We start from the raw sequence: 15,475 nt of genomic DNA, 5'->3' as shown, positions 1-15,475 counted from the left end.
CCCTGAAAACAGATTCTTCTGGGTAAACTCATCGAGTATTGCTCAGCTTTACAGTTGACACTATGTTAGGGCCGGTAAGGAGCCCAGTGGATAGAGCCCTACCTGGAGATGAAAAGTCCTGGGTTCAGACCTGTTCTCACCCCCTTCCTAGCTGTGGGACTGGGCAAGTCGCGCAACCCCAATCGGGTGGCCCTCCGTCTTCTAACTGGTAGAGGTTCTAAGACTGACGGTCAGAGCCTATCCCTGCCTGGTTTGGATTTTTCACTTCCTCAAAATTGCTAAAGGAAGAGATCCATCTGGATGTTAGTCAGCTAATCACGCATAACCAGTCAAGGAGGAAGTATGTGTGGGAAGCAGGTAGTCACACCAAGCTCCCCGGGTAAGAGTGTAGATAGTATTTTGTGACTTCATGGGCTGTGCTGACACAGAGGCCTGCCACATTCACCCCAAGGCCTTCAGCGACCAGGATGCCAGCTGCCTGAGATGATGTCACCCCTTCTGGGGATGTATGCACAGGCTAGAGGAGCTGACAGAGGGAGATGGTTCGGCCTCCCAGCCTTAGGACTCCTAATGTGTCTGTGCCCTTTGGAAAGAGAAGGAGAAACGACTTTGCTCACAATGTTTTCAGGCACAACTATAGAGACGGTAATCAAAGCCCTCCACCTGACTCCATGATGCGATTGTTCAGAAAAAGTATGCCAAGCATGCCCTCTCCTCCTGTCCTCGTGCCTGCACTCCCTTACTAGCGTGGGCCTCCTGTTCAGAGGCTACCACTTCTGCTCAGGCAGGGGCCACCAAAATTGTCATGTCTCTCTCACTGATAGCTTACAATCAGCATCTGGGGTGGTACGTGTCAGAATGAAGCTAGCTTTATAGAAGACAAAACAGAACCAGCAAAACAAATGATGATGTCAGCTAGTCAATAAACATTAATTAATTAATTATCTCCCACTATGTGCCAGGCACTGTGCTAAACTGGGGAGAAAGAATATTTTTCAGTAGAGCATCAAAACTCTACAGGGTGGCTTCCCTTACCTGATGGAATCTGAGCACCCCCATGGGCTATTTGCACTCAGAGATCAGGAGGGATTTAGGAAATAAAGAAAACATAGAAAGCTGCACCCAACCATTACATAGCTTTTCTAGTTGTTTCTCCTTTGTGCTTAATAAACCATTTGAGTGGTTCTTCTGCTCCATGTCCTCATTACATGACTTAGCTCACTGGGCTTAATCCAGGACACTCTTTTTCTGTGTCTCTGTATCTTTTTCCGTCTAGGTTTGCCTCTAAGTCTGTCTCCTTTTGTCTCCTTTTCTGTCTCTCTGTCTTTCTGTCTCTCCATCTTCTGGCTCTTTCCAACTTCGTCTCTTTTATCTTTAGAAGTATTTCTTTCAGCCTTCCATCCTCTCAAACTATTGTCCTGTATCTCTCTTCCTTTCACTGTTAAACTTCTCGTCTTATGTATTTGCTGCCTTTACTTCATTATCTACCCATTCACCTCTCAGCCTTTTGCGATGGCTTCCAATGCCGTTTCTTTCCTGAAACCACTCTGAAAGATTACCAATGAATACTGTTAATAAAATACTCTTCATAAAAAATCATTTTTTCTTTTAGTTCTGAATTATCTCTTCCCTTTCCCCCATCCAGAAAGCAAGAAAAACAAAATCCATTACAAATACGCAGTTATTCAAAACAAATTCCTGCCAAAAAAAAAGAAGGAAAAGAAAATACACCTCAGTCTGCACTGAGGCCATTCACTCTCTTTCTGTTTCCTTTCTGAGTCTTAGAATTGTGATTAGTCATTATGACAATTAGAGTTCCCAAGTCTTTCAAAGCTCATTATCTTTATGATAGTTATTGTTCTCTTGGTTCTGCTCACTTCACTTTATTTAATACAGGTTTTTCCAAGTTTTTCTGAAACTATTCCCTTCATCCTTTCTTATGGCACAACAGTATTCCATCACACTCATATACCATAACTTGTTCAGCCATTCCCCAGTTGATGAGTAGCCCCTCAGTTTCCAATTTTTTGCCACCACAAAAGTACTATCAATATTTTTGTGTACTTGTGAGTCCTTTCTTTTCTCTTTGATCTCTTTGGGGGTACAGATCCAGTTGCAGTATCGATGGGTCAAAGGGCCTGCCTGCCTGCACAGTTTAATGGCTTTTGGGGCTTAGTCCCAAATTGTTATCTGGAATTGTAGGACCAGTGCACAGCCCCATCAGCAATGCATTAAAATACTTGTTTTCCCACAATCTCTCCAGCATTTATCATTTCCCTTTTGTCAACCTTGCCAGTATGAAGAGTATGAGGTTGTTTTGATTTTACATTTTCTAATTGTTAGTGATTCAAAGCTTTTTTGTGTGTGTGACTATTGATAACTTGGATTTCTTCCTCTTAAAACTATCTATTCACACTTTTGACCATAATACAATGTTCTCATTCCTCACTCTTCTTGAGTTATCTATGTAATTTGACACAGTTATGGCAAATATTCTTCTGTAGATTCCAGGATAATATTCTCAAGCGGTTCTCCTACCTGTCTCACTGGTCCATATCAGTTTCCTTAACTAGCTAATTACATCCTTCTCCTCTTTCATAACAGCTTTATTCCTCAACTATTTGCACTATTTCAGACCTTCTTATGTTCTGCTATACCTTTTTTTTGAACAATTTCATTTGATCTCATTTTCAATTGTTTTTTTCTTAGCAAAAATCTACCTTCTCGGGGGCAGCTGGGTAGCTCAGTGTGTTGAGAGCCAGGCCTAGAGACGGGAGGTCCTAGGTTCAAATCTGACCTCAGATACTTCCCAGTTGTGTGACCCTGGGCAAGTCACTTGACCCCCATTGCCTAGCCCTTACCACTCTTCTGCCTTGGAGCCAATACACAGTATTGACTCCAAGACGGAAGGTAAGGGTTTAAAAAAAAAAATCTACCTTCTCTCCCTCCCATTGTTTCTTCATTGAGAAAGGAAGAAAAATAAAACTTCAGTTACAAATATGAATAGTCAAGAAAAACAAATTTTCAGTATTGGCCATGTTAAAAAAAAAGTTTCATTCTTTACTCTAAGTCCTTTACCTTTCTATAACATGTTTCATCATTTGTCCTCTGGAAAAGTGGTTAGTCATTACAATGATCAGAAGTCCTGAGTCTTTTAAAAAGTTATTTGTCTTTACAATATTGTTATCATTGTGTAAATTGTTCTCCTTATTCTGCTCACTTCCCTCTGCATCTGTTTATACAACTCATCTTAGGGTTTTTTGCACCCTTCTAAAACATTTCTCAAAGCATAATAGTATTCCATCACACTTATATGCCAAAATCTGTTTAGCAGTTCCCCAGGTGATGGATACCCCTTCAGTTTCTAATTCTTTGTCACCACATAAAGATGCAAATATTTTTATACATCTTTAATTAGAGTTTGTTTTGCTAAAGACTGTCCTTCCCTTAATCTCCCATTCTTCTAATCTACTCTTTCTGTTTTTCTGTTGAGTGAAAGGTATTTCTGCACTCTTCTGAAGGGTGGACATTCTTCTCTCCTTTGGCTAGTTCATATGAGAGTGAATTCTAGTTTCTACTGCCCACCTCAGTCCTCCTTGTTTTTATAAACTTCGTACACATCTCAGTTATGTGAGATAATTTTCCCAACCTCCCTTCCCCAACTCCACCCCCAGTTTTTCTATTCCTTTTCCTTTATATTCTTCTTTCAAGATTATCAATATATAACAGAACCATTCCCAGGCCTTTTGCATAATTAGATTCCCTCTGATGATGATAAGATTCAGAAGGGACACATGTATCATCTCCCATTATTAGAAGGTAAGCAGTTTATCCTTGTTTAATTCCTTATTTGTATTCACCAAACTCCTATGTTTAAACTTAAGAGTTTCTATAGAATTGTAGATTTTTCATCAGGAAGTTTTTTTTTTTAATTAAAAATCTATTTATTCCCATGTAGAATTAGTTGCTATGTGGCACAGTGATTAGAGTGTGGGGTCAAGTGTCTTCCCAAGTTAAACTCTGACCTCGGACACTTAGTAGTATGTGACCTGGGAAAGTTACTTAACCCTGTTTGCCTTAGTTTCCTCATATGTAAAATGGGCTGGAGAAGGAAATGGTGAACCACTCCAGCATCTTTGCCAAGAAAGCCCCCCCAAAAAGGTCATACATAATCAGACACAACTGAAAAATGACTGAACAACAAGAACTATTTTCAGTGAGAGTGGTGGAACCAAGATGGCAGAGAAAAAGCTTGAAACCACTGTAAGAATCCTCTCCAACCAATCTGAAAATAACTTCACAAAATGAATACAGGAGTGAAAGAACCAACAAGGAGATGGAATGAAGCCACTTTCATGCAGAGAACAACTTGAAAGGGAAGCAAAAGCCTTTGGGTCACTGGGGTGAGAGGGGAGCATAGCTAGCAGGAGGCTACAACTAGGAGGAAGGAGCAAGCCTACAGCAAGCCCCCCACTTCATATCTATTGTTCTAGTTCTGAACCTGAGCCCAAGACAACATCTAGATCCTGAGACCCTGCCTAAGCCAGCCACCCAACACATTAACCCCCCCCCCCCCCCCAGAGTTAGTTCCAAATAAACCTGCAGTGAGGTCCAGAATTCCAGCCAGGAAAGTCTGTGCCACATGCACCTGATCTGTAAGCCCAGAGTGAGGCCAGGACCCACCCCAAGCTTGTACTGAGGACCCGAATCCCAATTTAAGGCCATCCTTGCAGCACTCTGGGTCCTGGTAAACTCAAGCTAGATCCCCAGCAAAGATAGTGTGCTGGTCTGGACCTAGCTAGCCCTTACCAAAGCTCAAGGTGGAGCCCCAGGGTAGGACAGCCCACAACCTGCCTGATCTCACCAAGCTCAGAGTGAAACCAAAAGCCCTCACCCAAGCCCAAGGCTAGAATTTGAGCCTTGGGCAGGCTCTGGGGGATGACTGAATAAGCAGTGGGAAGTGGCTTTCCAAGCTCCCAGCCCACCTTGGAAGAACTGAAACTTGCAGAAACCCAGAAATACTATGGGTAAAATCAAGGAAGAACTGAATTTTAAGAGCCTACCTTTAAAATAAAAGTGAAAGTCAAGAAAAAGCTGGGAAATGATCAAACATCAAAAAACAAAAACAAAAAACACCTAAACATAAACAAATTTATGGAGACAAAGAACAAGGCAAAGACACAAAAAGGGACAGTGAAAGCAAACACATGCAAAGCTTCCAAGAAAAATATAAATTAGATTCAGATTCTGGAAGAGCTCAAAAAGGATTTCAAAAATTAAGAGAGGCAAAGGAAAAATGGGGAAGTGAAATGAACTCCATACAAGAAGAAATGGACCAAATGAAAAAGGAGGCACAAAAGCTCATGAAAGAATTATTCTGTTTTGCTGAGTAAAAGTTATTCTTGATTGTAAGGCCTATATCATTGCCTTTGGTGATATTATATTCCAAATTTTGTATTCTGTTATCCTGACTGTGACTTCTCAGTATTTGAATGGCTGCTTATAATATTTTTTCTTTGACCTGAAAGCTCTGGATAATGTTATTTGAGAGTTAATTTGAGAATTTCTTTTTTTTTTAATTTACTAATCTTTATTTTATTTTATTTTTACTAATCTTTATTTTAAACTCAATTACATGAAAAAACAATTTTTAACCTTCATGTCCTTTAAGTTTGAACCAAATCCTAATTCTCTCTTCCTCCTCCCTTTTCCATATTAGTTCTTTTGTGAAAGAGAACTTGAAAAAAATGAAAGAAAAGTAAATAAATAAAGTGAAATGTAGTATGTCTCAAGTGACAGACTCCAGTTCTTTCTCTGGAGTTGAATGGCATTTTTCATTTCTCGGATCACAATATTGCTAGGGATAGCTAAGACATTCGTAAATGTTCATCACATAATATAATTTTGCTGTACTGTAAACAATGTTCTCCTGGTTCTACGCTCTTCACTTTACATCAGTTCATATAGATCTTTCTCAAATCGTTCTTCATATCATTTCTTTTTTTTTTTAAACCTCTGCCTTCCGTCTTGGAATCAATACAAGGCAGAAGAGTGGTAAGGGTAGGCAATGGGGGTCAAGTGACTTGCCCAGAGTCACACAGCTGGGAAGTGTCTGAGGTCAGATTTGAACCTTGGACCTCCCGTCTCTGGGCCTGGCTCTCCATCCACTGAGCTACCCCGCTGCCCCCTTCATATCATTTTTTATAGCACAGTAATATTCCATTACAATCCTATACCACAACTTATTCTTTGCTGCTACTAAAAGAGCTGCTAGAAATATTTTTGCATAGATTGGTCCTTTCTCCTTTTAAAAAGTCTCTATGGAACATAGACCTAGGAGTATTGCTGGGTCAGTTTTAAAGCTTTTTGGGCAGAGTTCCACTCACTCTCCAGTACACAACTCCAACAGTATTCATGTCCCACTTTTTTCACATCCCCTCCAGCAGTTATATTTTCTGTTTCTCTCATATTAGTCAATCTTATAGGTCTGAGGTGGTACCTCAGAGTTGTTTTAATTTGTATTTCTCTAATCAAGAGAGATTTTTTTCATATGATCATTGGTAGCTTTGATTTCTTCATCTGAAAATTGCTTGTTCATATCCTTGGACCATTTGTCAATTGGGGAATGATTTGTATTCTTATAAATTTGACTCAGTTTTCATATATTTGAGAAATAAAGCCTTTATCAGAGATACTTGCTATAAAAATTTTTTCCCAGCTTTCTCCTTTTCTTCTAATCTTGTTGCATTGGTTTAATTTGTGTAATATCTTTTTAGTTTAATCAAAAAAAGAAAAACTACAGAAGTTTAGGGCCCTCTATGATGGATCTGGCCCCACTTCTCTGATGCATACATAGCTTCTCCTTGTGCTGGAATGGTGTGCTCCTGGCCAGACCCCGTCCAATTTTCATAGACACCCCCATCTGTCTCCCTCTACTGAAATGTTGGAAAAATTCCTCACTGACCTTTTCTTGGATTTCCTGAGGAAACAGGGAATTTCTTTTGGGGGAAAAGGGGCAGTGTGTGTCAACTTGCTATGCCTCTTCCTGTTATTCTGATATCTTGGTTCCTCCAACCTGCTCATACTCTCATGTTTTACCTTTGTGCCATTGATTCCTAAGTTTTTATGCACAGCCCAAGTCTCCCCTAATCTCCAACTCTGTGTTGTATTTCCATGTGAATGCCCCCTGAGGATTTCATGGTCATCGTGTCCAGAACGGAAATTTTCTTACTTCTCAAGTCCCCATTGTTCCAACTTCCCTGTTTCTGTGTATTCTTATTAGTCACCCAAGGTTGAAACCGCGGGTCATCTTTTCATTTTCTTCTACTTCATCTCTTGTTCAATTAGTCTCCAAGTCTGACTCATTTACCCTTCACATCTCTTGCGCCCGGTGCCTTGTCTCTGCTTACACGACCAATAACTCACTGCAGGTCCTCCTGACCTCTCCCCAGATTATTTTAGTAGTCTTCTCTCTCTACCATATCGAACCTTCCCACATCTGCCAGGGTCTTCTTAATACATGAGTCTGTCATGTCATTCCCTCTCTCAAAAGTAGTCAGAATTGCCTTTGGATAAAATACAGCTTCAGCCCGGCACGTCGGCCCTCGTTTCAGCTCATTTTCACATTATTCGAATCCACACACTCCTTGTTTCACCGGCTAGACCAGGAGCGCCTTCTTAAGTTTTCCAGCCTCACTTGGTCTAGAATATCCAGCTTCTGGTCTCCCAGCGTAAACAGGATGAAATGGCCTTGAGCTGGTGCTGCCCGATTCCCACCAGGACTTTGTCTCTCCTAAAGAACAGAGAACTGGCTGCCCCCAAAGCCATCCCTGTCACTGGCTACAATGCTGGAGCAAGACCTGCTTTCTTGAGTGCACGAATCTTCAGCACACAGTTATTAAGCACCAGCGCTGAGCTTACTGGGGAGGATCAGGTAGGTAGACAGGAGGAAGAAAGATGGACGGATGAATAGAGAGCGAAGCAGACAGACAGATAAGCTATAGGTGCACATGCGTGTGTGTGTGTGTTTATGTGTATGTGCATAGACAGACAGACAGACAGACATGTACACACAGAATAAATAGAAATGATTATGGGAGAGAGGGTGCAAGTCATTGAAGGGATCAGGAAAGGCCCTCTGTAGAATGTAGTACTTGAACTGAGTTTCACCAAGTAAGAGATTTTCCCCAGACTGTCAGTGAGGAAGAAGTACCAGGGTATGAGGGGTAGATAGCCAGCACAAAGTCACAGTGGGAGATGTGAAGAACATCACATAATTTGCTTATACTGTGAAGTTGAGGAAGGAGAGGAATAAAGGCTGACAAAATGGCTTGGTGATATCTACGCTTAAGGAAAATCACTTTGGCAACTGCAAAGGGATGAATTTAAGTGGAGAGAGATAAGGGTAGGAGACCAATTAGGCCATTGCAGTTAGTCCAGGTAAGGGGTAAAGGAGGGCCTGAACTAAAATATTTACTGTGTCAGAAATGTGAAAGGATAGATTGAAGAAATGTTGTAGAGGTAGAAATGGTAAGATGTGACAACTGCGTTATTTCCCAGTGAATGCTTGGCAGCAGGCGCTAAAAATTGAGGGGACCAGGGAAGTCCTCCTGCAGAAGATACCTGAGCTGAGTACTGACTCCCAAGGAGCAGAAGTGAGGGAGAGAGACCATTCCAGAGTGAGAAATGTATCTTGACCTTGTCCCAAGGAGATACCGCATAAATATGATTTCTGGATTTCTTCCAATTCTGTATTTCTGTCTCCCCTCCCAACTTCAATCTTGCCTCTGAGCTACCACAGATTTCCAGTTCAGCCTTCTACCAGTCACTTAGGAAAGAATAAAAGCTTTGGAATCCTTTGAACTGATAGGCCCTGCTGTGATCATATAGTCCACAGCATTCAGCTTGTCAGAAGAATGTGTACCTGGCAAACTAAATTAGTATCTAACTGAGAGCTTGAGGTGTGAAGGAAAGAGGAGCTAAAATTATCTCCCCCCCCCATTTTCATTGCCCTCATCTCTGATCTAACTACATCTTTGACCATTAGAGGAGAGGAGAAAAGGAAGTTGGGAAGGGTCCTGTGCAGCATTGTGGGTCCCCTTCAAAATGTTGGGGGGTTGAAATAAATTCCGGAAGATCTGTGCCACCTCTCCTCCCATACCCACCACTGGATAGTGGAGCTGACTGCTCATTAAAGACGAGATCCTAGAGAGAGTGACTCATCCTCAATGTGAACTTCTTGAGGGTGTGGCATAGTTCTGTTTTTTCTTTGTTACCCAGCACTTAGCTTAATGCCTGGCATGATTGATTGAGCCAGGAGTTAGGTAAAAGGTGGGATATCGAGGCTGGTCCCACCTGTGAAGCGAGGTATCCTAGCCACTACCCCCTAAAAATGTAGGAAAGCAGCCCTTTCGGTGTTCTAGAAGCCTTTGTGGTGAACAGGGCCAGATTGCCCTTCAAACCCCTTCACCCCACAACAAAGACTAAAACTAACAGCTACTGTTTGTAGAGTACCGACACTATGCCAAGCATTGATATCAACTCACTTCACCCTTACAACAACCATGTGAAGGAAGGTGCTATTATTATTCCCATTTTATAGTTAGGGAAACTGAGGCAAACAGACTTATTCACACAGGTTTAGGTCAGATTTGAAGGTAGGTTTTCATGACTCTGTCCACTATCCACTTAGCTACCTACTATAGAACTAAATAATTGTTGAAAGATTTTTTCAAATCTTCAAAGGTAATTAAACATTAAAACTATTTTGATGAATGTACTTTAAATTTCTACATATTAAATAAGGGGATAAAGAAAATGCATGCTGATAGTTTGTTTTTGTAGTAAGCGAGATGCTTTGATTTTAATTAAGGGAACTTTTGGACACCGACCTTTTCATCCCCGATGGCTCCAGGGTTTGGAAATCGGGTTTCCCCTGGTGCAACACAGTTGGTTGAAATTGAGTACCTGAGCCAGGGAGGCAGTTCAATGAGTGGCAGCAGCTGAATATACACGCCAGTGCAGCCACTTTCTAGGAGGGCAGGTGCATGTTCTCTGGGGAGGTGGCTTACATGGGACAATGTACAAATAGCTTTCTTTTGCTGTAAGTCATCTAGCTGGCTGCCATGAAATGTACTGCAGGTTCTGAAGAGTAAAACTAAAGACGTTTTCAAGGTCAGTAGAAAATATAAGGGGTGAAAGAGGGAGATGATTCTGTTTTTCTTTCTTAGAGTCTATTTTTTCTTATTGTCTCATTCATTAACAACAACTATGCTGACTTTTAATTTTCATCAAGCACTTATTTCTAAAGATGGACTTGGGATAGTTTTCTAGATCTGTATGTGTCTGTGAAAAGCCCTAAAGTTGAGAATCAAGAAACCTGATCTAAGGGGTGAAGATAGGTGGCTCAGTGGTTTGAGAGCCAGGCCTAGAGAAGGGAGTTTCTGGATTCAAATCTGGCCTCAGACACTTCCTAGTTGAGTGACCCTGGGCAAGTCACTTAACCCCTATTGCCTAGCTCTTCCTGCTCTTCTGCCTTGAAATCAACATACAGTTTTGATTCTAAGATGGAAGGTGAGGGTTTAAAAATGTTTAAGGAAATGTTTTAAAAAGAAACCTGATCTCTAGTTTTAGCTCTGCCACAGATTAGCTGTCTATGTGTCCTCATGCATGTCCTTTTGGGGCCTCAGTTTCCTTATTAATCAAATAAGGGACTTAGACAAAAAGATCACTGATTCCTTTTTGTGTAAACATTCTATATTTAGAAATGAAAGACCCTGTGAACTAAAAAACAAACAAACAAACCTGATAACTGTATTTTTTTCAAACCCTTACCTTTTGTCTAGGGGAGTTGATACTGAACTCCAAGATAGAAGGGCAAGGGCTAGGTACCAGGTTAAGTGACCTGCCCAGGGCCACACATATAGGAGGATCTAAAACTGTATTTGAGACTCCAGGTCCGGTGCATTATCCACTGTGATAGCCAGCTGCCCCTTGATCATTGTGTATAAATATAATTTGCTTCCCTTAAAAAAATAGAAATGAGAGTCCTTAACTTGTCATAAACCTATTTTTCTTTTCCATTTTGCTCAGTTTACCAGCTGCCCTAGAAGGCATTTTAAATACTGTCTATGAGAATATCAAATGGAAGAAGAGTGTAAGAAGTCATATGAACGCTGTGCATTATCACTGTCGATATACTGACCTTGTTCTTGCAACGATAGATCCTAGCGCCTTGTTACTAGAAGAATGCCCTCCTTATAGGGCGCTCAGCAGTCCTTTATGTTACTTTCTGTATCCGCTCCGCAGAAATGTTGCACGCTGAATGAAGTTTTGTGTTTTGTTTGTTTGGCAAGGCTAGCGGGAGAGGAACAGAGCAGCATTCTAAAACTATAGCCGATTGGCCTAAAAAGGAGAACTGAGGAGTCCATAAATTTCCCCCCAAAATGATGCCTTTTGTTTTTACATTGACTCACCAGCAAGCATTTATTAAATGCTGGCTTTGTACTAGGCTTTCAGAATACAAAGCCTGCCTTCTGGGAGCCTCCATTCTATCGAGGAAGACAACATATACACAGAGCATTATATATAAAATAAAGTCAAGGTAATTCCACTAGCAGCTGAGAAGGTCAGGAAAAACTTCATCTAAAAGGGACAGTTTGCAGAAAACCAGATTTTTTTAAACTGTACTTTCTGTCTTAGTAACAAGTCTAGGACAGAAGGGCAAGGGCTAGGCCAACCTGCTTGTGGTCACATAACAGATTTGACCCCAGACCATCCTTTCTGCAGGCCTGTGCTCTACCCACTGGGCCACCCAGCGACCCCACCTTTTTTAACCTTCTTTTTTGCCTTTTTAACCTTCTAACACCTCTAAGACAGAAGGGGAAACCAGGGATTCCTAAAGATAGAAGGGGGGACTGTACGGGCATGAGGGATAGCCTGTATGAAGACCTGGAGGCTGGAAGAAATAGAATGTTACCTGAAAAGAACAAAAGTAAGCCAATTGGAGTGATAAGTTTGAAAAAGTAGGTGAGAGCCAGTTGGTGAAGGGCTTCAAATGCCAAACAGAGGAGTTTGTGTTTGAGCCTTGACATAAGCGAGAGCTGAGGTTCATTTCTGAATGTGTGCCTCACCCCAACCAACAAGGCTACCCATGCATTTAAAAGGAAGGGGGGAAAGCAGCTCAGTAAAAACCAACCAGTACGTCTGGCGATACGTACACGAAATAGCTCACACTCATCGTTCCCCATCTCTGGGACGAGGGAAAATAGTACATTTCTCTAAGCTCCTTAAGACCCTGCTTCGTCATTATAACTCCATAGCACTGAGTTTTGCTTTTTTCTCTCTTGCCATTTACATAGCTCTAGTCATTGCACATATTCTTTTCCCACTTTTATTTGCTTCTTTTTGCCAGTTTTCCTCAAATTTCTCACAATTCTTCATATTTATGTTTATGACCTCTGACAGCACAGTAATAAATAGTTTACTGTATTCTTGCACCACAACTGGTTTAGCTATTTCCCAATCAGTGGGCACCTACATTGTTTCTTTTTTGCTTCCTAAGAAATTGCTACAATTATTATTTTGACACAGATTGGACCTTTCTATCTATCCTTAACCACCTTGAAGTAGCATATGCCTAGCAATGAGATCTCTGTTCAAAGGTTACAGATATTTTAGTCCCTTTTTAAATATAATTCCAATTGCTTTTCAGAATGGTTGGAGTTCACAGCTCCACAGTGGGCCTGTCTTTCCATGGCCCCGTCAACATAGACTATTCCTGTGTGCTGTGATCTTTGCCAATTTTCTGGTTGTGCAGTGAAACTTCAGAATTGTTCTAATTTGCAGGTCACTTAATGATTCCGAGCAGTCTTTCCACATGGCTGTTAATATTTTGCAGTTCTTCTGGGTCTATGGACTTTTAACTTTGATAGGACTTTTTTAAACTTTCATTTAAGACTTTTGGTTTCATTTTTCTTAGGCTTGGGCTGATGCATTTCGGAGTAGTCCTGATCTCACTGGAGTGGTGCATATTTATGAAGAACTGAAAAGAAAAGGGATCGAATTTCCCATGGCAGACTTAGATGCCTTGTCTCCAATACACACACCACAGCGGGTAAGCAACAGCATGGCATTTTCCAGGAAGACCTAGTAAAGAATTAGATAACCTTCCACCCACCTTCTGTTGTTCCTTCTTAATTATTAAACTTCAGAGCACACTTTTTCAAAGTTTGTAGGGCATTTATTTTTAAGAACAAAGGGGAATGTATAAATGAGGCAGCTGGTTGACTGTTGATTTAAAAGCTTGAAGACTCTCCCTCACCCTTAGAAGATTTTAGTATTGAGCTTAGAAAGAAAGATCCAATTGCTGGACCATTTATTTTAATGTCAAGTTCTCATGAAGATGGCCACTTACTTGGACTCATCAGAATCTATCTTTGAGAACCTGATGAAAGTCTGTTATAGATTTTCAGTTGTCTCTCCCTTTGAGAGTCACTTTCAGTCGTGGTTGACGCCGATGGGTAAGGTTACTGGTCATTTTGCAAAGGGGCAAAGATCTACACTTTTTCCTACCACTTCAAATCAAACTAGTGATTTTTACCTTTTTTTCCCCCCCAACAATATCCAAAGTGAATCCAGGTAAACTATTCTTTCTAGTCAGCTTTGGGAGCCACAACTTTTAAAAACATAGTTCAAGGAAATTAAAACTTTTGGGTCTCCCACAGAAGTTTTTGTAAAGCTAGCAGTCACGATCATGATATTTAGTTGCTGAAAGCACATACCTGTCTCTCTTCATTTTATCAAAGAAATATGAGAGTGGGAACACCATGTATTCTCCCTATTTTACAGAAAGAAAGAGAACCAAAGGTTAAGGGATTTGCTTGAGAACTCACTAGAAGTGGATCTTGAGACTAGAACAGTCTGAAAGGTCTACTGGACCAATGAGATTTTTATGTGATTATCAGGAAAGAAATGAGGTACTTGATTGTATCTGTTCACATTATACCGGCCCTTTGCCCTATTTGGAATTGATAGCATCCTGAACCAGAAAACAGGAACCTTGGGTTCAAATGTAGCCCCAGATCCTAATTAGCTATGTCATAGTTCATGGACAAGTTATTTAATTTCTTAGAATCCCACTTTCCTCATGTATAAAGTAAGAATAATATTTTTAGTATATACCTCACAGGATTGTGGCTAAGAAAGTGCTTTGATAATCTCAAATTGCTATATAAATTTTTGTTTTTAAGAATGGGGGTTTATATGTCTTGACAGTAAATGAGTTAGTACAAGAAGTGATTTGAGATGCCCAAAGGGAGTTGTGCTTTTCAAAACATGGTACTTATTATGATTGTGATTTGTATTGTACAAACTACTTTCTGTGCTTTGTGTTTTAAGCATAATTGCTTTACTCTTCTAAAAAAAGACACAAATCAGTGTTCTTGTATCAGGACTTAGAAAGAATTTTCTGTAATTCTATAGTTACTATTTATTTTATTCTCCTTATAAAGGCCAAAATAGAGTATGTTATCACACTGTATAAGAATCCATGATTAATAAAACTAAATACTCTGAAAGAATCATGACTAAACTTGACCCCAATGAAGAGATGAGGTGGTTTCCCCATTCTTTGCAGATTTGGGGAGATTGTGGACATAGAACAATTGTCCTACTTTTTTGATGATAGCTTAGATGAACATTAAAAAATTTTTTGTTGTTATAAGAGATAACAATCTGGGAGGGAATAAAGGAATGATAATTGAGGTAACATGAAAAAAGATGATATCTATTTTTAAAATTTCAATAATAATTCGTATCATCAGCCTTCTATCTAAAATGCTAGATATTCGTTGTAACCACAGTTATAATTCCCTTGAAGAGCTCAAAGTTCTTTCAGGGCTGTTATTTGATTTTTTTCTCTCTCCATTTCTGTAATTTCTGTAAAAAAGGGCAGATCAAATGACTTGCCCAGGGCTACAAAGTCAGCAGTCAAATTAAGGATCGCACTGTGGTGGTTGGATTGCCAATCTTTTTGTTCCTCCCCAAGCAGCTCTGGTTGGGATTTTATTTGAGGCAGGATAATTCAGGTATATTCATATAAACAGTTTAAATGCATGGAGAATTTTGTTATTGGTATGGCAGAGCATCCCTGAAGTGGATCCAGCAGCGACTATGAATAGGTCTCAATCGCAGCAAAGAATGAGCTCTGCTTCCTCATCTGCACCATCTCCTACACCATACTCAGCTCCTCAGGCCCCATCTTTGAATGTGACTGGGCCTATCACCGCCAACTCAGAACAGGTACCTTTTCATTTGGAGTCTCTTGGCAAGGTTGTTACTTTGCCATACTTGTACAATCCAACCTAGTAATGACCTAAACCAGGATTTTTCAGAAAAACTTAGAGGTTTCAGTGAAATTGTGCCTCAGCTACAGGAAGGGTGGGGGTAGAGGAGGGAGGGAAATAATATGATTCTT

At 40.5% G+C, this 15,475-nt stretch overlaps 1 protein-coding gene across 10 annotated transcripts in view; it reads left to right on the top strand.

The window, feature by feature from the left end:
- Positions 1-15,475, top strand: part of TOM1L2 (target of myb1 like 2 membrane trafficking protein) — a 199,673-nt gene that overhangs the window by 109,682 nt on the left and 74,516 nt on the right. For all 10 annotated transcript variants that reach the window (XM_056804492.1, XM_056804495.1, XM_056804488.1 and 7 more), the window contains 2 exons: positions 12,980-13,114; positions 15,142-15,300. In XM_056804492.1, the coding sequence (XP_056660470.1) occupies positions 12,980-13,114; positions 15,142-15,300 (294 nt within the window). The remainder of the gene's footprint in view (positions 1-12,979; positions 13,115-15,141; positions 15,301-15,475) is intronic.

The sequence above is a fragment of the Monodelphis domestica genome, chromosome 7 (assembly GCF_027887165.1).
Source record: "Monodelphis domestica isolate mMonDom1 chromosome 7, mMonDom1.pri, whole genome shotgun sequence".
Lineage (NCBI taxonomy): Eukaryota > Metazoa > Chordata > Mammalia > Didelphimorphia > Didelphidae > Monodelphis > Monodelphis domestica.
This window is presented reverse-complemented; position numbering and strand designations above follow the sequence as displayed.